Source organism: Anabrus simplex, chromosome 2, assembly GCF_040414725.1.
Source record: "Anabrus simplex isolate iqAnaSimp1 chromosome 2, ASM4041472v1, whole genome shotgun sequence".
NCBI classification, from domain to species: Eukaryota; Metazoa; Arthropoda; class Insecta; order Orthoptera; family Tettigoniidae; genus Anabrus; species Anabrus simplex.
Window position 1 is genome coordinate 1,060,596,287 of NC_090266.1, and position 26,736 is coordinate 1,060,623,022.

At 36.8% G+C, this 26,736-nt stretch overlaps 1 protein-coding gene across 2 annotated transcripts in view; it reads right to left on the bottom strand.

The window, feature by feature from the left end:
- The window catches only part of LOC136863283 (protein HID1), a 204,958-nt gene that overhangs the window by 58,362 nt on the left and 119,860 nt on the right, over positions 1–26,736 (bottom strand). For both annotated transcript variants that reach the window (XM_067139669.2, XM_067139670.2), the window contains 2 exons: positions 21,363–21,467; positions 8,452–8,616 (listed from right to left, as the gene is read on the bottom strand). In XM_067139669.2, the coding sequence (XP_066995770.2) occupies positions 8,452–8,616; positions 21,363–21,467 (270 nt within the window). The remainder of the gene's footprint in view (positions 1–8,451; positions 8,617–21,362; positions 21,468–26,736) is intronic.

Genomic DNA, 26,736 nt, shown 5'->3' on the forward strand with positions numbered 1-26,736 from the left:
GTCAAATGGAAGTGGGAATAAAAATGGTTTCAACCAAGAAATGGAATGGATAGGGAGCATCACATAACAAGAGAGAAATGATACATGTAAATAACTGCAGAGTCCAAAATATAAGCTTTTAAGAACATTAGAAATAGCCTGGAAATATCAGAGAAGGCAACACTCATGAAGCATGGTAACAAATATGAGAAATGGACCGAAAGGAGAAATGAATACCTAGAGTTTTGCTGAAGGTGAACAAACACAATGTAGAACTTGAGGAGGCACTGGAATGATAGGGGGAATACATGACAAATCTTGCATTACATTATGATTGTGGTAAAACTAAGATCACAAATTTCAGGAGAGGAAATGAAAAAATGTAGTCAAAGAAACCAACAAGAACGGATGAAATTCAGTAATGAAATCAGTAGTCACAACAATCCAAAGGCAAGGGAACACAGCCTACAATGAACATCAGATTATTCCTTTTGATTCTTTTTTCTTGCTAGTGGTTTAATGGTGCACTAACACACTAAAGGTTTTTGGCGACACAGGGCTAGGAAAGGGCTTGTAATGGGAAGATAGCGACCATGGCTTTCATTAAGGTACAGCCCAGCATTTGTCTAGTGTGAAAATGGTAAACCACAGAACACCATCTTCGGGGCTGCCGGCGGTGGGGCTGAATGCAAACTCAAAACCGTGCAATCCTAACTGCATGGCACACTCACTTGGTTCCTTTTGAAATGCATTTCAGGTTAAGTGCAGAGGTGATTATTATTTTCAAGGGAAATACAGTAAGATAACCATCACAGATGGTGAATAAGATCCAAATCAGTTAGGTTCTAGACCATAAAGAAGATCGAATGGCCAGATTTTCAGTTTGTCCCAAGAAAATGAGAACTGCCACAAGAGGGAGAGAAGCAAATGCCTATGGTGTGTTGATACAGAGAAGATTACCAAAAAAAGTACCAGCAAGATAGATATTAACTATGCTTAATGATTCTGGTATGCAGACAATCAAAATCATTACTGTACGTAAGCAACGAGGCTGAAAAAAGGGCTGACAATAAAATGAGATCATAGTTCAAGGCATTTTCAGGAGTTAAACAAAGCTGTACGTAATTTCTCAACTTAACTATTTCATAGTTTACATAGATCATTTGACGAAAGACTTGAAGTGGAAAGGTTGGACGCAATAAGCTGTTTGGCTTATACCAGTAACCTAGTCGTTATGAAATGTAGGACAGTCTTTACAAACAACTATGAAACGTTTTCAATCTCATATTTTGGAATTTAGAAAGTAAATGCCTTTGAAGACTAGGAAGACAATCACTGCGATAAAACCAAGAGTATTAAATTCCAGGCAGGAAATATCAAGGTAGAGCAGGTGGACTATTCAAATAATTATGATACATACTTTACTGGAACAGCTGTGTAGGGAGAGCACTTGAATAAATGCATGTAATCCATGTCAAATAGGAAGCATTTTGGCCTGGAGATTCTAGTCAGAATTGTCCAACCAAGAGGCTGCTATGCTGTCGCATTATCCCACTTGTTCACAACATTTCATTCTGTGGAAAATTTCACTACGTTGAATACCTCTTATTTATTTATTTATTTATTTATTTATTTATTTATTTATTTTTAATTTATTTATATGTCTTCTTGTGCCATGCAAAAATAATTTTACTTCATAAGAACAAATGCAACTGAAACAGTTTTCCATTTGAAACTATAAAAAAGCAAAACAATGTCATCTCCATGCAGACCATGAAGGCCCTTGGAGGCATCAAAAGTAAATGCTTCCACTATCCGTAACCCTGGCACTTGGTGGGGTAGAGTGGTTAGCTCTATGCCTGGCTGCCTTTGCCCACAGAAATTAACCTGGTACTCATTTTTGGCGTAGGTTGGGTGCACTTCAGGACCATGTGCACCTCCAGAAGTTGAACTCTCATTACTTAAATTTTTTGATTTTCTGATGGGGAATCAAATCCATGTCCTACCAGGTGAACTGAGCATGTCTTTATTGCCTTGGCCAGGCTGAAACAGACTATAGTCAAACTAAACAACTGAGTTCCAAGCTGTGACAATTTATATTTAGTATGAATGAAACCAGTTTGCAGACCAGATCATTCCTTTGTCACATTTTTTACATCAATTTTGCTGTGCTAAAAGTAAAAGCTGGGTAGACTTGCCATATTTTGCATATAAGCTGAATGCAATGGATATGAAAGTAGCATGAATGATTTCTAGCATTAAGTACTGGAAAAAATAACAGAAGGGTGTGTGCAATAAAGAGAGAAAGGGAATGAATACACTGGGCTAAGCTGAATGCAATTACTTTACACGAAGTCATGCCAGGTACACTGATCTTAAATCTGAATTTATTGGTTACAATTTGCCACTGAAGGTAATGATCCTATTTATATAACATGTACATTGAGAACAATACACAGAACAATTATAACAAACAAACATTATAACAAACTACATAAAAGTAATATACATCAGTTAATCTCAAGTATTACAAGCATTGAAACAATATTTAAAACACTGAAATCGGTCAACTTGGTTGCAATAAGAAACTATGCTGAAGACTAACATGGAGTTAATCTAAGTATTGTAAGTGTTGCCAAAAGATAGGAATCAATTTACAAGGATAATAATAATAATAATAATAATAATAATAATAATAATAATAATAATAATAATAATAATAATAATAGCAGCAGCAACTTACGGAAAATCAGATGATTTAGTGAACATACTATGCAACGGAATTCATTAATTAATGCCTTTTGTTGTATTCATCCAAGCAGGTCATTACATATTTTTCGAGACAAGTAATGTTAGCAGAATTTGTAAATTGATGAAGATCAAAAGTATTGAAAAGTAGTGATGCTGTGCAAACAAAAGATTTATTGTATTTTACAGTGCAATGCATGGGAATCTGAAATTTACATTTTGTGTATTTTTTTTTTTGGATGATATTCATTAATCAGAACAGGTTATACAGATAACATGGGGTCTTAGTTCAGTCAACTCCCTCTACATTGCCACCATCAGTTATAGCCTATGACAAGCAATGAACAGGTATTGCTTATGGTAGTAATATAGTAACTACCTCGATACAATGCCATTCCTGCCTACCACCATAAGCCAATGGTGGCACAGGTACAGGAGTACCTCATAAAGTTACAAATGTGCTCAATGTATCACCAACTGCTGGTTTAGAATTATGGGTAGGAACCCGGAAAAGTTTCTTTGAATGGAAACATGGCCCTTTTCTGATCCTTAAGGAATGTGAGCAAGTTGATTGCCCTACCTCATTACCTATAGGTCATTATTTCAAGTGTCATATTGAGTGCCAGGCAATACAGAGAAAGGCTAAGGGAGGAGGTGAATATGTTGATGCTCGGTATTTCCCAGTTAGAACAACTTCCAATACAGGATTGCAATGTGAATGTTTCATAAATCCTTCCTTCTCATCATTCTTACAAAGTATCTGCTGTTCATGGCCGTGGAACAGTTTCACGGAGTCCTCAGTTGAATTCAGATTGTATTGTGACAAAAAGCAGTGTGTTAATTATCTACAAGTGCATTTTATTTGCTCTCCTCTTCAATTTACAGATTTAAGCTATTATACTCAATGACCTGAATTTTTATTTATACTGACAGCAAAATGTATGCAGCAGTTATTAATTCACAATAATATTTTATGCAGTGATTCTAATCATGACTAAATGGTTAAGATCCTGCAGTTTTAATCATCAATGTGAGGTACCATGCAGGTAACATGCAGTGCCAGATTTCACACTAATTATATAAGTATGATGTGTTCAAAATAATCAGTTAATATTAGCCTACATGTTTTTATATTATTACTGTAATCATTAAATGGCGTCCACCCCTCCACAGCCAAGAGTCAGGTGCGCCCTAGACATGAAAAGGTTGGAGAGCTCCGCCCTAGAGGCTTCAAAAAAACAGGCTTATCTAGCAAGCAAACAAGAAAGGTTGGATGACAGAGGAAACTTTTAAGAATAGGCATTATATTTCAACAAAAAATGTGTAGTAAAACAGAAAAGTTTTTTTTAATTAGATAATGCTCCTTGCCATGTCAATTAATTGAAACTGAAAAATGTGAAACTCCAGTTCATGCCACCCAACACAAATGCAAAACAATAACCACTTTATCAGGGAATTAACCAAGCTTTTAAATTATGCTTACAGGAAGCATGTTATTTGTTATGTGATTGGGTGTATAAATGAAGTTGCCCACGCATCATATTTAGCAAAGGAAATAACAGTGATGCTATTTCTTGGATCAGTTCACCTCGGGAAGAAGTTTGCGCAACAATGATCATGAAGTGTTTCCAATCTTGATGGATTTCTTGGAGATTCAAATCCTGTATCAGTGGCACAAGAAGTACCAGAAGACTTGAACGTTGTTCTTGAAGTGGCTATAATATCCAAAGGATTCTGCAGTTGTACAAGTGGATGAATATTTGGCATTCTCTGATGACCTGAGGGAAATCTGAGATGAGAGGGCTGCGCAGGAATTCTTAGAAGGTAAAATTTACTTTAATGGTACACCCCTTAAATTATGTTGCTTGCCAAGTTTTAATTTAACAAATTTTCCCCTATAATTAGAAAAATCCAATGACCAATCTGTTGATGGCCATGGTGGTGTAAAGTAAGCACATGAAGTAATGTTGCTTCAAAAATGCTTGTCTTAACATTGACAGAATTCAATGATCAGCAACACCAAGTCTATGCAACTGGATTACATATGAATGAACTTTTTAACATGTTAAAGGACAAGTTAGAAAATGAAATCATGAAAGCAAAAAGATTAAAATTAAACTTCTATTTCAGATTTTTTACAACAGAAGTAATGATAGTAAATTAATACTGCATTTTCAAGTTGCATACAGCAGGCATCGTCAATCAAGAGTGAAATGCTTTCGGAGCCAGTTTGCTCCCCGCTCTTGAGGAAAGAGAGCAGCTTAGCGAGCAAGTAGGGGAAGAAGTAGGGGAAGTGCAAGACGTAGTAAGCACTGCAGGTCAGTGGTGCAAAGCTATAGCACATTTTTTTGGACAGGTTAGATTGCGACACGATACGCGTGAACTCATGACAGGTGACACTAGTGTGTTTCCGACTTTATCCTCACACCACACGACGTTCAACTCTAGTCGGTTAATGTTGCATTTACTATGGAAGAGATTTCAGTACAACGTATGCCATCGACGCCAGCAAGTTTCAAATCATCTTGGGAAGAAGAGTATTTAATAGTTCAAGAAAATAACACAACAAAATGTGTAATATGTAATAAAATATGGAATCACATTTTAAAAAACGTTAGAAGTATATAAAGAGGTTTTAATGTCATTATGAGATTAGGTTTCACGATATTCAAGCGTTAGAAAAGGATCTGCAGGTGTTCGGTATTCCCTTCTCAGTGGATGTGCTAACTGTTAGACCAGAACTGCAGCTAGAACTGACTGACTTACAGTGCGATACTCACATGAAAGATGTGTTTGCAAAAACAAACAGTTTGAATTTTATGTTCGTTTTCCACAGGAGAGATTTCATAGACTGTATACATTTAATGCTCATATTGTAAGTATATTCGGATTAACTTCTTTATGTGAACATATGTTTTCATTAATGAGATTTGTAAATCCAGACACAGAAGTAGGCTCACCGATGAAAACTTGAAATGTGTTTTGCGACGTGTCAGTGCGGAAGCGATAGTACCAAACGTTGACACACTGCTACCTAAACGATCCTAAAGGTCCCGTGAAGGAGGAGTACACCACTGATATGTTTCAGTTCGCATGTTTAATTTATTGTCATAGTCATAAATGCCATACAAATATTGAAATGTATGTTAATGAGAGTGCAAGGAATATGTACAAATCACAAATTGTATTTTCTTTCGGTAAATGTACGTGTCCCAAAGCTTCAGTTAATCATGAAAATGTATTTATTCAGGAAATATTGCACACTACTGTATATTTCCTTTGTCAATGAATAATTTTCTTGTCCTGTTATACTTCGTAATCTGTGTCCTGTTCGTCTTATATGATCCATGCTGCAAATTATTATTATTATTATTATTATTATTATTATTATTATTATTATTATTATTACAAAAGCTGTTCATATGGTAACATTTCCGAGTGTCAAGTACAGTACGGTCATGGTATGCAACTCACCTGTCCGCTGCTCTCTTGTCACGTGACAAACACCCGTACTGAGCGGAGCAAGTAACACCGGCTCCCTAGAGCAACTACGTGATGACGTCTAGTATACAGTACTAACTCATTCCAGGCATCAATGTAGTGTGGTAGTATAATATACACAGTACTGCCATAAGTTCTGTCAGTAAAATGTAAACTTGCTGTAATATCGTAACTGAGAATAAGGAAGCGTGGCAACGCTGTAGGTCTTCGTCCTCAAGGTCACCTTCACGACTTTGTAGTAACCGGCTTGCAGTGTGCCAACAGCAGGCAGCCGTGAAAGATGGAGCGGGGAGTGTATAAGAATCACATCAACGTATTAGCATTATTTCATTGTGGAAAGCAAGCTAAGGAAATTTTTTCTACGCTGAAACCTCATGGTATCCGTAAATATTTGTATTTCGGATACCAGCACAGTTTAAACAAACGGATGCAACTGTTGATCGCGGCAGATCAGGTCGTCTAGGTGTGTACGCTAAAAAGAAGTTGTGAATGCTGTTCGTGCAAGGATTCAACACAATCCTTTGCGTAAACAAACAATTTTGTCCTGTGAAATGACTATATCTCCACGAACTATGACACGTAATTTGAAGGATGATTTAAGTGTTGGTGCATATAAAATATACACATGGCATTTACTAACTGAGAAATTAAAAGAGATACGCTGGGTTCGATCCCAGGCTTTGTTAACGACGTATGGAGAGAGCCAGTCTCATGACATCCTATTCACAGATGAAAAAATATTCACTGTGGAAGAGTCGTTTAACAAGCAAAACGATCATGTGTATGCACGGTTCTCCAAAGAAGCAAGAAAGAAAGTTCCATGTGTGCAGAATGGACATCACCCTGCTTCTGTCATGGTATGGTGGGCAGTTTCCTGGCGGGGAGCATTGGATGTGCATTTTTGCGAAGGTGGAGTAAAGACTTCTGCAGCTGCCTGTCAGACAACGGTGGGAAAGGTGATACCACGTATCAATTCAAAGCTGTTTGAAGGGAAATAGTGGATTTTTCAGCAGGATAGCGCTCCTGCACACAAAGCGAAAACGATGCAGCAGTGGTTGGCAACCAATGTCCCACAGTTTTTCATCGCTGCTGCTGACTGGCCTGGTGGAAGTCCTGACCTCAATCCATCATATTATTCTCTGTGGGAGAAAATTGAGATGACAGCAAGTCAAAAACGGCACTGCAATATTGAAAAGTCGAAAAAAATCCATCACGTATGTTGTCAAAAATATTCCACTGTACCTCATTCCCACCCATCTCTTTCTCACTCACTCAGTCTCTCTCCTTCTGAGCTATCAACGAGTGGCTTCAAAGTCTTCGTCACTGTGTTGCTGCACATGGTGATCATTTCGAATAAGAGTATGTGCATTCTGCAGCATTTTTTTGTGATTTTTCAGAATATATATATGTTAATGGGTTTGCATAGTTTTATTAAAAGTTATATGCATTGAAAATATTGACAGAACTTACGGCAGTACCATGTACATAAGTGTAAAAAAATCTATTAAGCAACCACCCTGCTGAAAGGCCACTGTTTGCTGGAACTGACAGTGGTCTTTTGATACAGATTTTATTGTATTTGTTTTTATGGCTGGTTTGTTACACAGTCTGTCATCAAGAATTTTAGAGCTACTGCCAGCAAGGATTTAGGCTGCTCCCAATATGAAGTTCAGACATCTTTGTAGCTGGTCCACAAGAGTAGAGACACTACCCAGAAATGCAAGTTTCTTCCAATCCACTTTTCATACCAAAGTCCTCCTCCTCCACTGAGTAAATTTGAGGTCTTCACTCATAACCTTAAGCTCAGACCATCCATACTTACAATCCCTGGAGAGGTGTCCCAGGAGTTAGGATGCTCCGCAGCACCAGAACACTAAGTAGCTAAGACACATATATAAAATAGGCACACTGACCCTTGTAGCACCACAACCCAGTCCATTAGCTACAGCCACACATCTAAATAATAAAAAGCTACCACTTACAACACTTTTAAATTATAACATTAAACTACAATAAGCTATTGGTTACACTATATTTTTAAGTAATAACATCAATACATGCAAATTAGTTTTGACTTGCTACAAGATGACTTTCATCCTACAGTTCTATGTTCATAAATAAGAAGAACAAACATTCCAAACTAATTCTTCAACAGACAATATACGAAACATAAATCAGAAGTTTAATACCACAAAAAGAGCATGGTGAATGTAAAGTACTTACCATCAAACTGGTACTGAATAATATTATTGAATATTTCCAAAAGAAAAAAGACTAAATGATGGTTTGTGGGAGATGAAAATAGGAACCATGGCGTACTAAAGGCTTCAAGAAGATGCAACAACTTGGTGCTGGCAACCATTGATAATGTCTTCAGGTAGGGGGACACTGAAAAAATGAACACAGTATTAATACAACCATATTTTACAGGTAAAATTCAGAATCACAACAGGAAAATAAATTGTTAATTGTGTAGAATTTCCTACTTGTATGTAACCAAACCAAACATAAGTGTCCTCACATCCAAGCAATGCGTGGATCTCGTTCTTTACAAATGCTTTCCTTTCTTTTGACTTGGAGGGGAAGTACTTTCCAGTGTGGTCTTTTATGTCTTCATTAGGAACTTCCACAATTTCCTGGCCCCAACACCTGCAACTACCGTAATGAACTACTGCTGTTTAATATTGTTCTTTTAACTATAATTGTCAATCAAAAAGCTTTTGTCTGAAATACAGCTGCTCCACTATTTTTCTAAGTAAACTAAATGTGGTCTTCAGGATCACTGTCAATCCTAACAGTTATTTTGATTTTAAATTTTGTCTCCATACTGGGTTCTCCAGGAGGGGCATTGAATTTACAACAGCTGATGCCAGAAGTAGGTCTTGAGGAGCATGCTCAAAGCAACCTTTCCTTGAAACTTGAGGATTATGCTTTGGAGCAGTCGTCACATCCGCCATGAAATTCCTCAGAGTTTGGCAGCTTCCGTAGTCTGTATTCTGTAATCATTCTGCCCACACAATTTTCCGTGGCATTAAGTTGGTGAAATCAAAATGTTGTGATGATGTAAATGACAAAGAAAGGACAGTTTTATTTTGTTGTATCATTTTTTTAAAGGCTGATTTTGCAATTAATGACTTCTTTCAGATTCTCCCTATATACCTATGCCATTCATAGTACTTCATTCCCACCCATCTCTTTCTCACTCACTCACTCACATTTGGGGCTCGATCTCACCTGTGAGGGCCCGGCACTGCCTTGGACCAAGCAGGGGGACTGCCCACATGGAATGGCCTGCCCTACATTATCAGAACAATTCAGAAGATCTCACTACATCAGACACAGAATACCATGTGGTTTCTGTGAAATCCTTTTGTGAAACCTATCTTCCAATGCAACACCAGACCAAGATGACAAAATTTTACTCTTCTTCAGGTTCATGACAGAGAATGTGTTCAAAAAAGTATGTAGTGCCGAACATTGAAACTAATTTGTATGCCAATGTGTGGATATGCAGAAATTTGGTCCAAGTTCATATAAAATGAATGGAGGCAACCTGGAATATCTTTCAGAATGGTATTACACTGAAGCCGTATCAGCTCTCTTTGAAATTCGACTGACTTACAGAAAAATGGCATCATAAATGTTTCATTCAGGCAATATTTCTTTGACATTTCTAAACTACTGTTAAATTGTTTAAGGAATTCACAGTAAGTATCAATGTTACAGTCAGACAAGTCACATGTTTTTAAAGACAGGAATCCTTCAGAATCTCTTCTATAATTGCTTTTTGAGTAATTAAAGTTCCAACTTGAAAGCATGAATTCTATCCCACATATAGCACCAACCAATATTTTTTACTTTGCAAAGAAATATATATATGCCAATGTGTGGATATGCAGAAATTTGGTCCAAGTTCACATAAAATGAATGGAGGCTACCTCGAATATCTTTCAGAATTGTATTACACTATATCATACCTGCCAACTTTTGAAAAGGGCTATCAGTAAAACTCACGCGCAACAAAAAATCTAATGATTTTCGACATACCCTGGCTTGACAAAAATACTACTACTTCTGGGCTACAAAATACAATAATTCATGCTTTAAACAGGATACTTCAATGAAATCACATCTACTTATATCATAGGGCCAATGATTTGTAGATGAACATAACAATCAAGAAGAAATCCATGTTAAACAGCAGTAGGCGTGGTGATTATTAGTTTCGAGCATACATAACACGACTTCCTTGATAAATTAAGCAGATATGTGATAACTGAAAAAGGCTGTACACAGTAAAACTTGTTTAACATAACACAGGCAAGAAATAATGTAATACACACTGCAAATCACATGCTAGTTCGACTTCAAAGTCATAGTTGTGGCCTTTTTAGGTTCCTGCAAAAAGTCTTGAGACAATGTTTTGTCATAACAGGGACCAGAACTCCTGGTCTTCAAAATAGAAACACTCTCCAGAGATTCAATGGACATGGATGATCTGAACTCTGTTCCATTTTTCTTCACTGGCTGAAATTAGGTTCACATTCTGCATTGTGATAGGGTATGGTGAGAATAGAGAGCATTACTCTAGAAATTCAGTTATACTTAAGAAGTCCATCGGCTCCACGAATTCTCGATATTTGTGCCCAACAGGAATCACTTGCAGCATCTTGATTTGCAGCCAAAGTGTCATCTACCTGTAGAGCTGTGAACTGCCTCTGAAGCTCATTCACCACCTCATCTGTAGTTTCATTCTCTTCCTTGCATAACATGATAGGAAACTTTTCCAAGAAAAAATGAATGGAAGAAAATTGTGCATCTTCAATTTTGTATAACCTAGCAACTTGAGCATGCTTTAACGCATCATCCTCGAGTGGAAACTACTTGATGATGTAGTCACAGGCAGTACAAAAGTAGTTTCTCACTGATGAAAAGAACAGGGATTTATCTGTATCTTGGAGATCATTCATTATGTTCGAAGTCTGAATGCCAATAACTAACTCATCACTTAAATAGCTTCTTCCATCATGTGCAATATTAATATCACACCCACATACCATGCAAAAGGCAAATTTTTCTCCTTTTCTTGATTTTAGTATGCACGGAAAATCAACAGATTTTTTAAATGTCTGGAAGTACTGTTCCTTATCGGATTTATTCATGATAATCTACAATAGGAATATAGCATATGAAAATGTCCGAGAACATACATCTCGATATCTACTGCAGTGAAAACATCAAAAGGAACCTGTATCACTGAACATCACATAAAATTATAACAAACACTCAAGGCAGTCAAACACTTCATTAAAACATGTCAAAGCAAACAAAGTCCTAAACCATTAAATGAACACGATGCCAACTTCGTGAACAAAGAATATGCACGTGGTAAAAAACACACACACACACACACACACAGATGAAACGAATGTAATTCTTCTTTATAATTTAATGGGATTTCCTAATAGCAGTACACCCAGTCACTGGAACGAATGTAATTAATCCAACAAATACAGGAAACTGCGAAGCACGAAGTTATAACACAAAAACACAAACACTTCATCAAAATACGTCATAACTTTAAAGGCCTTGAAAGGCCAAGGCTGACCTGCTGTAGGAAGGCTTCCTACAGTTCCTACAGCAGGTCAGTGCCTGTTCCCTGCCCACTCCTTTGTTACATGGCCTGCCTGCTTCTTCCAGATTGTTCTACATCAGACATCATATCATGACAAGAAGATCTTAACCATAATTTTTGTTATTATATGTAATTTAATGTTAATTTTATTCCTGCAAAATTTTCTTTGTTATAGACTATGTTTTAGGTATCACATAATCTGTTATATTTGGCTGAAAATGCCCACTAAGTGGCTGAAACTAGTCCCAAGACTTATGTCATATAATTTATTCTTATAATTTCCTTATTACGATCGCCATATCTACAGCACATTTCCCTACCTTACATACTGCTGTTCGCCTCAAGCTCGTCCTCGCCGCATCAGCATTCTACTCACCTGTGCTCTACCAGTGTGATTATGTCATCCTCGCTGCACTTCGCCGTTGCTTGTGCGCTGTGTGTACACGTGACCTCATGTTTCTCGAACTCAATGGCTTGTAGCCTTCTCTACTTTTCTGGAATATTCTATTCCACTATATATTGCCCACTCCGCTTCTCCACCTTTGAGTCGGGTTTTCATAGCGGAGTGGTGGAGTGCCAAAGTACTGTGCCTCTTGTAAATCATGTCTATTCCATCTGGACTCTGTCTTCAAGCTATTTGGTGAGCAAGACTTATTGTAATTTATCTTTATTTGGACTTTAAATTTTCATCCGGCCTCTTGCCAGTTCAAATTTTCTTCTGTAGAGTTGGTATGCTACATTTTAAAGCTCATAGACTGCATCACTATACGAACATGCGCTACAGACAATTATGAATTATTTATAATCATTTCAGATGTCTTCTTGGACCTATATATATATTTTAAAAAAAAATACTGGTAAATCTTGGAATAACCCGGTGAAGAAAATCCTTTCCCCGCCCTAATCCTTATGTCACTTCCCTTCCCCCTTTCTTTTGTCATCCTTTTCTCTCTGATCTTTACTCCTGCTGTCCTATTTAGTTTTTATATTTATTGTACGTTGGTAAATTATTTATTAGGCTTTCCCCTTATGCATTTTTGGATATTCAATTTGTAAATGTGGCACACTTTTCGGATTTTTCTCTACTCTGGTATATTCATCTTTCACCATTTGTTATAAATTTATCTTCGATTTTATTTATCTTGTTATGTTTTATTGTTAAATATATATTCTATTCACATCCTTATATTTTTGGTCTTCCTATTGGCCTAGCTCCTTCTCACTGTGTGTTTCCTTGGTTTAAATCATTCATTATTATTATTATTATTATTATTATTATTATTATTATTCACATTATCTATTTCACTACTATACTTTGGTACACTGAGCTTTCTACGGTACTTCTAATATCTTATTATACTCCACTCTACGAAATTCAGATTACCTATCACTATTGTATAATAGTACACCACCCACTATAGTATGATAGCAGAGGTCCTTCCTCACTACATCCTTCATTAATCGAATGGCAATGCACAAGTCCATTGGACCCCTGTCGCTAATAGCTTATTTTACTGCAAATAGTTCTTTTAAGAGCTACTTTGAAATAAATTAAATGGCGTATGGCTTTTAGTGCCAGGAGTATCTGAGGACATGTTTGCCTTGGCCTTTTAAGGCCTTTTAAGGTTATGACGTATTTTAATGAAGTGTTTGAGTTTTTGTGTTATAACTTCGTGCTTCGCAGTTTCGACGCAACGCCCGTAGGTGACATGCGTGTCGTGTTGATGAAATGATGAAGCTAACACACACTCAGTCCCCGTGCCAGCGAAATTAACCAATGATGGTTAAAATTCCCGACCCTGCCAGGAATCGAACCTGGGACCCCTGTGACCAAAGGCCAGCATGCTAACCATTTAGCCATGGAGCCGGATTACTTTTAAAATGAACATAACAAAGTACCTGGAGCATGAAAACTGATCATGATTTCAATTTATCTTCAACAATGTGACTCTCACGAACATTTAACAACAAAATTAAAAAATCGTCCTATATCGGATGCGAACCTCCGACTAAAGAGGACCGCTTTTCTCCTTTGACTTCAAGCACGCTCGGCTATCACGAACTGTGCTTTGCCAGCGTTATATCAACATTACTTCTAGTCATTCAGCTATCATATTCTCTGTACATGAAGTTTCTACGATACAGAATTTTCACGATTCTTAACAATCATTTCATATTTTATCGTTAATGCTGATTTTGTTGACACTAATAAATGAATTATAGAAAGTGTAGTAAAACCAGACATCACTGTGAGCAGCCAGGGTCAATATTTTTAGGTTAGATTATAATCTGTGGGTTGCATAAAACTGAGTGAAAAGGGGCAGCTGTATCAATCTGTATATTAAAGAAAATATATACAGTGAGACTCTCCTAACTGTCTGACTGAATTTACAAACATATAAAACTGCATTTTAACTTGAAAAATCTGAAATATCTGCATTTAAAATGGAAATTATGAAAATTAACATTCATTAAATAAAATACACACTCGTCGAACCTTGTACTCACACTTACTTGTTACCTGCTTACTTACACATACGTTATTTGAAGGGCGCCAGCTGTCACTCAGTACAGCAATAATAGAATGAGACTCTTGACTATCTCTAGGGTGTGGGGTAATAAGCTTACTTTTGACAACATACCATATAATTTCTGGGAAAAGGAGATTGGCGTTCGGTTTCCCCATTAATTTTGAGGTTAAGATATTTTACTGTCAATGAAATGAAACTATGAATTCGTTTGATAGAACAATATATATTCTTTAAATAATATATCAAAAAATAGTGAGTCTTGTAGCAATAAAACAGATGAGAATATGAAATTATGACATTGCAACTGAAAGAAACTAGGCATGAATTTGAATTCTTCTTGACCGGACATTTAACAATTTATACGAAATATTTCCCTCACTGATTCACTTGACTGTACCTTTAACACTTTTAGTGTATACGACGTATTCCTTTGATCTGGTGTTTACTGTAGATGTGTCACGCCTAACTTGGTGATACATGCTTGTGACTGCTTCTTCTCCATCTCATCTGACTTCTTTGTAAGTCAATATGGTATTACCTCTTGGTAGGTCCTGGGTTGCCCTCTCTGACTTCATGGTAAGCCCTTACGTCCGTGTCTTCCACTAAGTGATGGACCAACCATTTGGTCTCACTCTCTCAATGACCAATAATGGCTCACTGAGTCTTCACCATCTCTCGTTCACACTGGTTGACTGACCAACTAAGGCCTCTTGATCTAGTAGACTACTTCACTGTACTGCATCCGTATAACTAATGACTGACGCTACAATGTGCATCCACCTTATATAGACGTTGGTTGACACAGCTACGTAACCTCCAGAAATAACCATGACATACTCCCACAACGCGGCAAATATTACATAGTGGTGAAATAGCCCTGTGGCGGCTAACTCTCTGAGCGCATATTCTAAATAAATACGATGACATAGCCATGGCGCGGCGATGACTTGGCAGAATCGCCACTAATCTTGCACAATGTCCCAACGTCACACCCAATCTCTGATATATACAACAATTCTCACTGTACAGGTATTGAGTGTTATACTACACATACGTATATATGCATACATCTAAGTACAATCTTGCAAGCAACAGGCAATTGCAAAATCGAATTAAATAAGACTGATAATTACAATAATAGTAACAATATCACAGATAACATAATAATACGGACATAATAATAATAATAATAATAATAATAATAATAATAATAATAATAATAATAATAATACAGATATCATCTTGTAACGGGATTTGAACCGTTACAATTCGCCTCCCTCATAAATAAATCGAAGAACAAAGAATCGATTGATTTATGAACAAAATTATATATATATAACACTGACACATATAAACACTTTAAATGAGTATACAACAATAATTTTCGTTTTCATCATCCATACATTTTATAATACATCACATATGAGAATTTTTCTCGCACACTGCCATCGTACATAACTGTTCAGTGTCCCATTCTCTTTTTCTCTCATACAAATCACAAGAGTACAGCACTCAATTTAACACATACAAATAATTTTAAATGATTACACTACATTCTTCTTTTTTTCTTTTTTTTTTAACATATCAAAACTTTTTGTGAAATATCACTTATATGAGAACTGTTCTCGCATATTGTTATCGCAGATAACTGTCCAATGTCCTGTTCTCCGCCTTTTGCCATACAGAACATGGCAATGTAGCACTTATTCTTCCAATGCACCAATACGACACTTGGTTCACATGCAAATTCGCAGATGTTAGTTTTATTTTGCCAGTTTCTCACAAAATTAATCATCTTATTCTTATCTCAACAAATCTCACGTGACGTACTTCCTTACATATATAATACTATAAATAGCGACAATATCCCCTTCCTGAATTTATAAGAATATGCACACTTCCCGATACGGTTCACAAGAGTGAAATACCCCTGATACTAAAGAATAACTTCAACATATTTCCCGCCTCTGCAGATGATGAAATGGAACTCTGAGTAGCACTCTGTCACTCAAACTGAATCAATTTTGCCCTAATTAACTTACATATCTCAATAGATCACATCCTCCTTGGCAACAATAATTAAAGGTTCAATACCATAGCTACAAGATGGTTCAATTATTCCGTAATCCAGCATAATGTTTATTTGTTCCTAGACTTCACTAGCATTTTTAAGTTGACTGGGGTACTTACCTCCCACAAACTATCAATGGTCATTTACTACAAATTTATGTTCAAATACATGTTCTTCCTCACTTAACCACTAAATACATCTCGATGCTCACCTAACATCGAACACAACTGCTCCTCCTGTAATTCACTCAAATTACTTCTCGCCACTGTCTCATACCGACGATCCCTCAGATCCTGGTCGTTATAGACACCTGACACACTTCAACACATTTCCTCTCACTAGGAACAACTTCACTTACCTCTCATATCTTTCAAAGACCACACGTTACCAAACACTTACCTCAGACCATCATAATTAACACGTACTTCTTTGCTAGATTACTCCCAGAACAAACACACACTACCTAAATTAAAGTCTACTCTACTTCCATGATTTGCAACCAAGCAGCCCCTAAAATAACTGAATACACAAGTTTGGTACAAGGCATAGCTGAAACTTACAAATATCTTAAATTGACTGGTACCGCTATCATCTTATTTACTCACTGTAACTTACCCAACGGCTGTTATAAAATAGTACCTTCTTCACATCACAATTTCCATAATCGGAGTTACTACCTCACTACTTACAGTATATTCTCAGTATTATAAGTACTTACATCACTTAACAAAACACTTCTTACATCTGCCTTACTACTACTATTAATTACTTCATTATCTATGAATACGTCACTACTTAAATATCTCACTTAACATTACTTAGGTCACAATCACACTATACTTAAATCTACTTTCACTACATAGCTACATATACTAAATACCAGTTCATCTTCTACCTTCGACCTGTCCACTTAACTTACCCGATTCCCAGTGAATCTGAAATACTCTGGCTCGATAACGACACCTGGATAACATTCATATTAAGACTATCATAGTCTCTCCGATAACTCAAATCCGTACGCCTCCCATCTTCTGATTCTCTCTGATTACTCTTCTGACCTTCTCTCTCATAACTCAAATACATACGCCTCCCATCTTCCGATTCTCTCTGATTACTCTTCTGACCTTCTCTCTCATAACTCAAATACATACGCCTCCCATCTTCCGATTCTCTCTGATTACTCTTCTGACCTTCTCTCTCATAACTCAAATACATACGCCTCCCATCTTCCGATTCTCTCCGATTACTCTTCTGATCCTCTCTCTCACAACTGAAATCCATAAGCCTCCCATCTTCCGATTCTCTCTCGTTACTCTTCTGACCACTATCACCATCAACACAACTGTTAATCCTCTGCGGATCATGATCACTACTTCTCTGATACACGGCTAATATTTTCCCCCTTCTCTCTACAATATTACTTTCCCTAGACATCATGCGTTCTCTCTCACGCGCGCGCCCTTCCACACATTCCTTCCAAAGCCTGTCAATGAAATTTTCTCTAAATTCTCCCAAATTAGACATATTATCCCAGTACACTCGAAAACATATTTTACTTTCACCGATAAAAACATTAGACAAGATTTCCAGTACGTATTCCCATTCAGTATTATTATTCCTCAACTTACTATCAAATCTTTTCTCAACTACTTTTACAAATTCTATAGAATTGAACTGTTCTCCAGAAAACCTGGTTAAATCACAATCTCTACTGAACAAACCACTCGCTATTACCACTTCTCTCGCCGTCTCACCTGTACCTTTCTGCCGTATCACTCCCTGGCAGTTTACAACTTCTTCTTCTTCTTCTTCCGCTGCTCTCTCAGAATTCTCTTCCACTATTCTCACTTCTTCCTTCAATTCTTCCTCTCTTTCTCTTACCTGCTGTGATAGCGTTTCCTGTTCGTTCCGTAGTTCAGTGACCTCCACAAGTTTGCTTTCAATTTGTTCAATTCTACTAATCTGTTCCCTCGTATCTTCCCTAACTGCATTGTAAATTTTGTCCAATCTTTTCTCGACTACCTTATGAATTTCTTCCTGATTACTCGAAATTTTATTACTTAACAGTACGATCTTGTTCGTACATGTTCCTTTGACATGCTCAATTTGAGTATGAAGCTCGCTCCGATTCAACTCCATTTCTTCTCTAAGGTCAACACACTCCTTGTTTAATTTATTTTCTAACTTGCATATTTGACTAGTTACCTCTACTATCTTAGTATCTATTTTATAATTTAGTGATTCACTTAAAGCATCTATTTTCTCATTGGTCACATTAAAATTTTCTTTATTACTGCCAATTAACTCTTCCATTTGCTTCTTATTATTTTCATTACTACTAATTACTTGTTCCATTTTACTACTTAGAGAGTTAATCTGTTTATTACAATTTTCATTATTGGTACAAAAAAATTCTTTCATCTCTTTCATTTCTTTCTTATTGTTTTCATTATTAGTACTAATTAAGTCTTTCATCTCTTTATTATTTTCCTCCATGCGTTTCTGACTATTTTCACTACTACTACTAAAAAATTCTTTCATTTCTTTCATCTCTATCTTACTATTTTCACTCAGTTTTTTACAGTTTTCATTACTGATCTCGGTAAATTTGGAGATCATCAAATTTATAAAATCTTGGTTCATTCCCCCCGCGATCTCCTTTTGGGTTTCAGTGTGCTTCTCAATTTCTGCACTTTTCTGAATTACCCCAGAAGCTTCCATCGTCTTCACCTGCTCCCTATTCTGAATTTCACCTTGGATGTCCGCAGAAACAATGACCTCGTCGTCACATGACTTGTTATTGTCTTCCTTGTCCATCTTTGGTTCACTAGTGATAGTACGCGATCTCAAATTAATTTCCCTCTTCAAATCCCTTGACATATCCCCAAAATACAAATATATATCACAAAATTATAGTCCTGAAATTTACCGGTAATAATTCCGTTGGCTTAAATGTGCATACTCTTCCCATATGAACCTATGATATGCTGTCATTCAGAACAGATTCTGAATTTATTCGAGTCCCACGTTGCGTCGACACATTGAGACTTACAATTATCTTCAGAAAATACTTTCTTAACAAGATCCTTAATAGAGATCGTGCAATTATACTGTATGTTCAGGTATGGCATAACAATATAGTCTGTAATTTAGAAATCTGCATAAAACACTTCTTCAGATGAATGAGCCTGAACATGAACAATGGGCCATCACTGCCAGCACACGCCCAGGTATCTCTTCTGATTTTCTGGTACCCGAATGAAGAAATTGTGCCCTAGTTTATAACAAACAACTGAGCAGGGAACAAAACAAACAGGATATGAAGCAAGAAGGTAACTGACTGGACTTGCTAAGAAGATATAAATGAATACATTCTTTTTGGGTGATACTTGGAATTTACTGGGTCAGGACCATATCAACATGAAGGACGCTAAATATTTCCTGAAGGGATGAACACAGCCAATCCAGGAATACTTTTTAAAAATCACTATGTAGATCAATACGGAAGTCGGGGCACCAGAAATCAGGGTTCCCTTGACTATTCAGGCATAGGTTTCTAAAGGATTAAACACCATTTTAAAAGCATGGGACAATTTATGTACAGCTGGTGGCTACCAAATAGGAAAGTTAAATACACTGCTACTGACCAAAATAAGCTCATACAATATTATCATCACCAGCAGACAATAACTCAGTGTCACTATAAGAGCGTAAGTACACTACTAAAAAGTAACTGGGCGTCTGTCCACAATGAGGTTCTAACGGGGTGACAACCCCCAAACAAACATAGTCCCACCTCTTGTGGCTATAACAGCAGCCACCCTGTCCGGCATGCTCTCGACGAGTATGTGCAGGACATCCATTGGAACTCATCGCCATTCCTCATGCAACCATTCTCAGAGACCTCATCCGGCAGTCTAATTTGTCCCCAAGATTTTTCTATTGGATTGAGATTGGAACTCTGGACGGGCCAGGCCAATCAGTGAACACTGTTGTCTGCGTACCACTGCATAGTGGTCTCCAAAACATGGCATCTAGCATTGTTATCCCAGAAGTAACAACGGTCTATTCAGTAAATACACCACAATGTTGGGAGAATTTCATTAGCCAGACTGTTACAATATGCCTCTATGTTCATGCTGCCAGGGACAAACATCAGCAGTCCCATGCTGATGTACAAGAAATAGCCCCACATCATCACTCCGACCGAATTTCCAAGTTGGCGCTATACACTCCAGCAGAAGCTATTCCCTGTGTAGACTCCACATCTGTGCATGTCCATCACATCTAAAAAACATGAATTTCGAATCATCACTCCACAGAACCAATTATGAAAATCCAAACACCACCCAAATCACTCAGCTTTAGTCTCTTTCATGATATGTAGCTTACGTACCTGGCACCTTCCTCTTATACAGGATGAATGCTACTGTTAATTTGGGCCTGTTTAACATCAATGCAATTGTCCTGCTCAACTGTTCACAACCACGCCCTTATCAAAGTCCGAAAGCTCTGTACCTCATGTCATCTCCTTGTCAACTGGTTCTCGTACATCGAGAAGCGTATTTCGGCTAAACAAGTAGTCTTCTTCTTCTTCTTCTTCTTCTTCTTCTTCTTGGTAAACAAGTCAACTCACCATGGGTGTCCAATTACTTTTTGGTGGATGATGTATCTTGTTGTGACAAGGTGAAACGTTCAGTATTTATATTAAATTAGTCTCTAGTTAGTATTGAAAAAGACTGTATTCCAAACTATTAATCACTTAACATAAATTTCCAAATCCTATCTAAAATAAATGTACTCTTTAATATGGATAGAAGATGGAACACGAAATAATTTAGGAATCAAAGTCTTGAGCATAAACATTTAACAGAATTGTAAACATGTTAAAACTTACCATTTACAAGAATGGTTAGAAGGCAGTCAAAAAGTGGCTGCAGCCTTTGATGCCCAGTAGTTATGATTTTATGGAACACTGTAATAAGTAGGTCAGCATGTGTACCTAGACAAATGAGAACAAGAAAGGAAAAATTTTAGAATAAAATTCTTTCTAATAAACACTGTTGAATATTGTTGCCCAGCAAATTACATAATGGATATGTCAGAATTCATAAACCTTTCTCAGAAAGAGCTTTTTCATACATCCATAAGCAAGAAACAAGTCTGATATAACTACAAGGATATACTACAAGTAACTTCCACCACCATGAAGGACAATCAGAAACTTAAATTCAAGATATATATACAAAGCCCCACTATGCCCATCTCTCTAATTAACGACACTACAAATCATCTAACATAAGTATTCGGTATCCCAGTTCATGTTATACAGACTAAACATACCACTCTAAACAAAACTACTTGGAAGTTGTTAGTCATTACACACACATATATTCACTGATAACTGCCTACTACACAAATAAACAAAGAACACAACACACCAAAACATAACAATAATCAAACATCACAAAAAAAATTCAAACTACACACACAAAACCTAGTCCACTAATTCAAAAAATGACAGAACAAGTGAGCACTCAGAACAAAACAGAAGAGGAAAATATAAATCTACTCCAAAATTAAAATTAAATCCAGCACACACGTATGTATAACTTACCTGCAATGAATGTCTATTAGTCTACATCGGATGAACTGTTCGGAATTTCAAAACGAGGAATACAGAACATGTCAGAACTTTCAAACATACATTATACCGTACATATGCATATATGTAGGTGGTTTGAAATGTTCTCGGAATGTACTAGAATTAAGTATCTTACCTCGGTGGAACTGCTTTTATTTTTCAACATAGTCTCCCTGTAGGCTAATGCATTTGGTTTAGCGATGTTCCAATGCCTTGATCCCATCTCGAAAATGAGATTCCTCCAGGCCTGCAATATACCTCTCCAATTCGGCTGTCAGTTCTTCCCTTGTGGAAAATCTCTGTCCACCGAGGAAAATTTTCAGCTTGGGGAATAGATGAAAGTCTGATGGTGACAAATCAGGTGAATAAGGTGGATGTGGCAACAATTCGTACCCCAATTCATGAAGTTTTGCCATGGCAATAACACTTGTGTGCGGCAGAGCGTTGTCCTGATGAAAGATGACCTTTTTCCTTGCCAAACCAGGCCTTGTTTCACGTATCTTTTCCTGTAGTTGGTCTAGGAGGTTTGCATAGTATTGCCCTGTAATTGTTTGGCCAGTAGGAAGATAATCTATCAGCAGAATGCCTTTTGCATCCCAGAAAACTGAGGCCATGATCTTTCCAGCCCAACGCACTGCCTTTGCTTTATTTGGTGGTGGTGGTGGTGAATCAGCATGTTTCCACTGCTTTGACTGCAGTTTTGTCTCTGGGGTATAGTAGTGGACCCAAGTTTCATCTGTAGTCACAAACCAGCGCAAAAAATCTTGTTGGTTGCACTGAAAACGGGCCAGACTTTGTTCGGACATTTCCAATCTGGTGCGTTTATTGTCCAATGTCAAGAGCCGCGGCACCCATCTTGCAGATAATTTTTCATATCCAATTCTTTGGTTAAAATATAACATACCCATTCAGAAGACATCCCTACAGCTTCAGCAATCTCCCGCACTTTCAGTCGACGATCCTCCATGACCATTTTATGCTTTTGCGATAAATTCTGGGGTCGTAACACTTTTTGGCCGTCCACTACGCGGATCATCATCCAAGCTCTCCCGACCAAATTTAAACTCGCTGGTCCACTTGGCAACAGTTGAAAATGAAGGAGCAGAGTCCCCCAGTGTGTTCTGAAAGTCAGCATGAATTTCCTTTGGTTTCATACCTTTCTTTACAAAGTATTTAATCACTGCTCGAATCTCAGTTTTTTCCATTGTCACAAATCACTACGCGGGAACAACAGAGTCGTCACTAACACACTCCTGCAGCTAGAGCACTGACGCGCCACGTGTTCACTCACAAAGGATGTGTGATTATTGCGCGGGAACCTCTTTGCTCTAGCACTGACATCTAGCGGTGATTTCGAGAACTTTTCAAACCGTCCTCGTACTCTGCACATTTTTTCCACGGAATTTAGTGAAGAAAAACTTGGGTGCATACATTATTTGAAATAAAGATAGTACTGATTTGCCTCACACAATGGATCCTGTTATACACAGCGTTGTCCAGACTTGGTCTGTGTGGCATCAGTACGACGTTAGAAGTGAAATACAAACCATGCATAATGTATCACTACAAGTTCTCATAACTGCAAGTTCAAGGCTGAAGATTATCTTAGGGTTGGTGAAAATGCAGACAACAATGGAAATTGTGCAGCTGGAAGAAAGTAGGCTAAGTGTCAGAGAAAGTTGTACTTCTGACTGGCAAAAAAAAAAAAAAAAAAAAAGACTTCAAAAAATAGTAATCGTCAGGCATTTCAGACATGTTCCCACAGAGGTTTTTTATTTTTATCTTTTTACAATTTTGCTTTATGTTGCACCAAAACAGGTAGGTCTTTTGGCAATGATGGAATAGGAAATGGCTAGGAGTGGAAAGGAAGTAACCGTAGCCTTAAGGTACAGCCCCAGCATTTGCCTGGTGAGGAAATGGGAAACCATGCAAAACCATATTCAGGGCTGCCTACACAGCTAATATCAGGCAGTACACTCATTACAACACACAGGCAAAACTAGCCAATTACAAGTTCATGCAAACCGCATGACAACTCTGATCAGCGGGTTGCCAATCCAACAGCATGTGAAGATTATTATGAGATTCTTAAAATAAATTTACATTTCATTGTATTCAGTTTTGGAGTACATAATTACGTAGGACCAATTTCTTGTAAATACAGTAAAACAAAAATTAAAGCTAGTTTAAAAAAAAGATTCATACAGTTAATCAATTTCTTTACATATTGTAGAAAGGAAACACATCGTAAAACCTGAACAAGGGACTCATCCCTAAAATAAAATAAGTGCTCCAACGTGTATTATACTTTAACAAAACAACAAGATTGTTGCTCATTAGATAAAAATACCAAAATTGAGCAATTTAATTTCAGAATTCAGCTAAATACCAGTAGGGTAATTTGGTGATAAGTTTTTGAAATTACTTCTCGAAGTAATCCTTCATCCTAGAAGTACAAATTTTTGCCCACAGTTAGTGCTGTATGTCTTATTTCTGGTAACATCCACTTTCTATTTTCATATAGCATGGATCATAGAATTATTACCATATGGGAAAGTTTTTGTTGACTTTTGTGCTATGAAATTCTTGCATTATTTTAATAAAAGACATCTATAACGATAGTAAAGGTAAGAAGTTATAATTTTGTATATAGGTACAATCAACATTACCATAATTTTTGGATGCATTTTAATATTTTTTGAACATCAGTTTGTTTTTAATACCCTTAGCTTTTCAGATAGAAATTTTAGCATTTTGTGGGAAAACTAACCGATATGGCACTGATGAAATGTATTTTGTTCTTTTTTGCATATTTAATACCATAATTTTGCCTTGTTTGACTTACATAAACAATAGTGTTAATATACTATGTTTTAAACATAACACCTATTTAAATTAACGTATCACAAATTAGCCAAGGAATCATGAACTTACCATACCCTTATTTTTCTCTTCCATGTTAGATGCCTCTACAGTACTGCCAATACAAAAACAAAACCTTGTTTAATTCAGTAAAGCTGGTAAAGAAGCAAATCTACTCTTTGATAAAGCTTCGAAAGAGTGCGAGAATCCAGTGTCCACTCTAAAATATTTTTAAAAACTAACCGAAGGATTGCTTTGTCGGTGAAGATGGAACAACAAATACGTATAAATGTGTTCACGATATGCAGGAACTGGGATTTGGTTTGACAGTTTTGCAAATATGGAAGTTTTCTATTGTGTATTTTGATGAGCTGAAAGATACTGTGACATCATGATGTTTGTAACGTGTTTGTATTACAGTAATTACTTCCCCCTCCCCACACGCACATTCTATTTTCTGTTCACGTCTATGTAATGGTCGTTTAATAAAATAAGGGTAAATGAAATGGCGTATGACTTTTAGTGCCAGGAGTGTCCAAGGACAAGTTTGGCTCGCCAGATGCAGGTCTTTTGATTTGACGTTCGTAGGCGACCTGAGAGTCGTGATGACGATGAAATGATGAAGACGACACATACACCCAGCTCCCGTGCCAGAAGAATTAACCAGTTATGGTTAAAATTCCCGACCTTGCCGGGAATCGAACCTGGGACCCCTGTGACCAAAGGACAGCACGCTAACCATTTACCCATGGAGCCGCGCTAAAATAACGGTATTTTAATGTTATAGAATAAATAATAGAGTTAATAGTATTTTAATGGACTTATTTATGCATCACAAACTTACCAAGGTATAATAATGAAATTACCTAGGTTATCACAATGTAACCAATGTCAATAAGTGCATAGAACAGGTAAGTTAAACTATTATTTCGTCCACAAATATTAACGACTGAAATGTCAGTCTAATGAAATAAAACATGCAAAGTTGTAAATACTGGCACAATTTTACAGTATTTAAATAAATTCCAAATTATCACAAAATTACCAAGGTTTACCCTATATTTCTTCTTCACTTTTATCTCAAGTTAACTGGCACCTTATAATGAACCAGATGAAAAAAATAGACTTGTGAGGAAGAGATAACCAACTTAAGATGACACTTCTGGTAGAGCTTTCCAACAGGGCCCTCAGTGAATACAAGCTAATACTTTCAGTAGTACTGCGACTTACGCTTCATTTGTTGCTAGCAGGTTACTTATTTATTTACTCAAGATAACAACTACTGACAACATGCCAAGCGAAGCAATATGTAAGACTTTGCATGCATGTGTACACAAGTTTTTCTTTTTCAGGATCGATGCCATGTTTCATGAATTTCAGCCAATGATCCACAGAAGTCTACCAAATTAGCAATATGAAGAAAATTTAACGCTGATAAGATTAGTTATATGTAATCCATTATTAATCACCACTGGGAGCAAGGCAGTGTTAATTCTTCTCCTACAAGTAATACTGGAGAAGATTTATATCATTTACTTTTTAAAATCATTTCATTTATGCTGAGGGCCTTATAGTAAAAGCTTTACCACGCTTCCTTACAGAGAGAACTCTTAAAATAGTGAACTTAATATCAAGAAAATTATTTTAAAAAATCTAGAGCTGCTCACAAATGTCTATTACAAAGGAAAGAAATTGATTAAAGCAATAAGGAAATCATATTCCTTTTTAAATTGTCATTGTGTTGAACCTCTACAGACCAAAGACC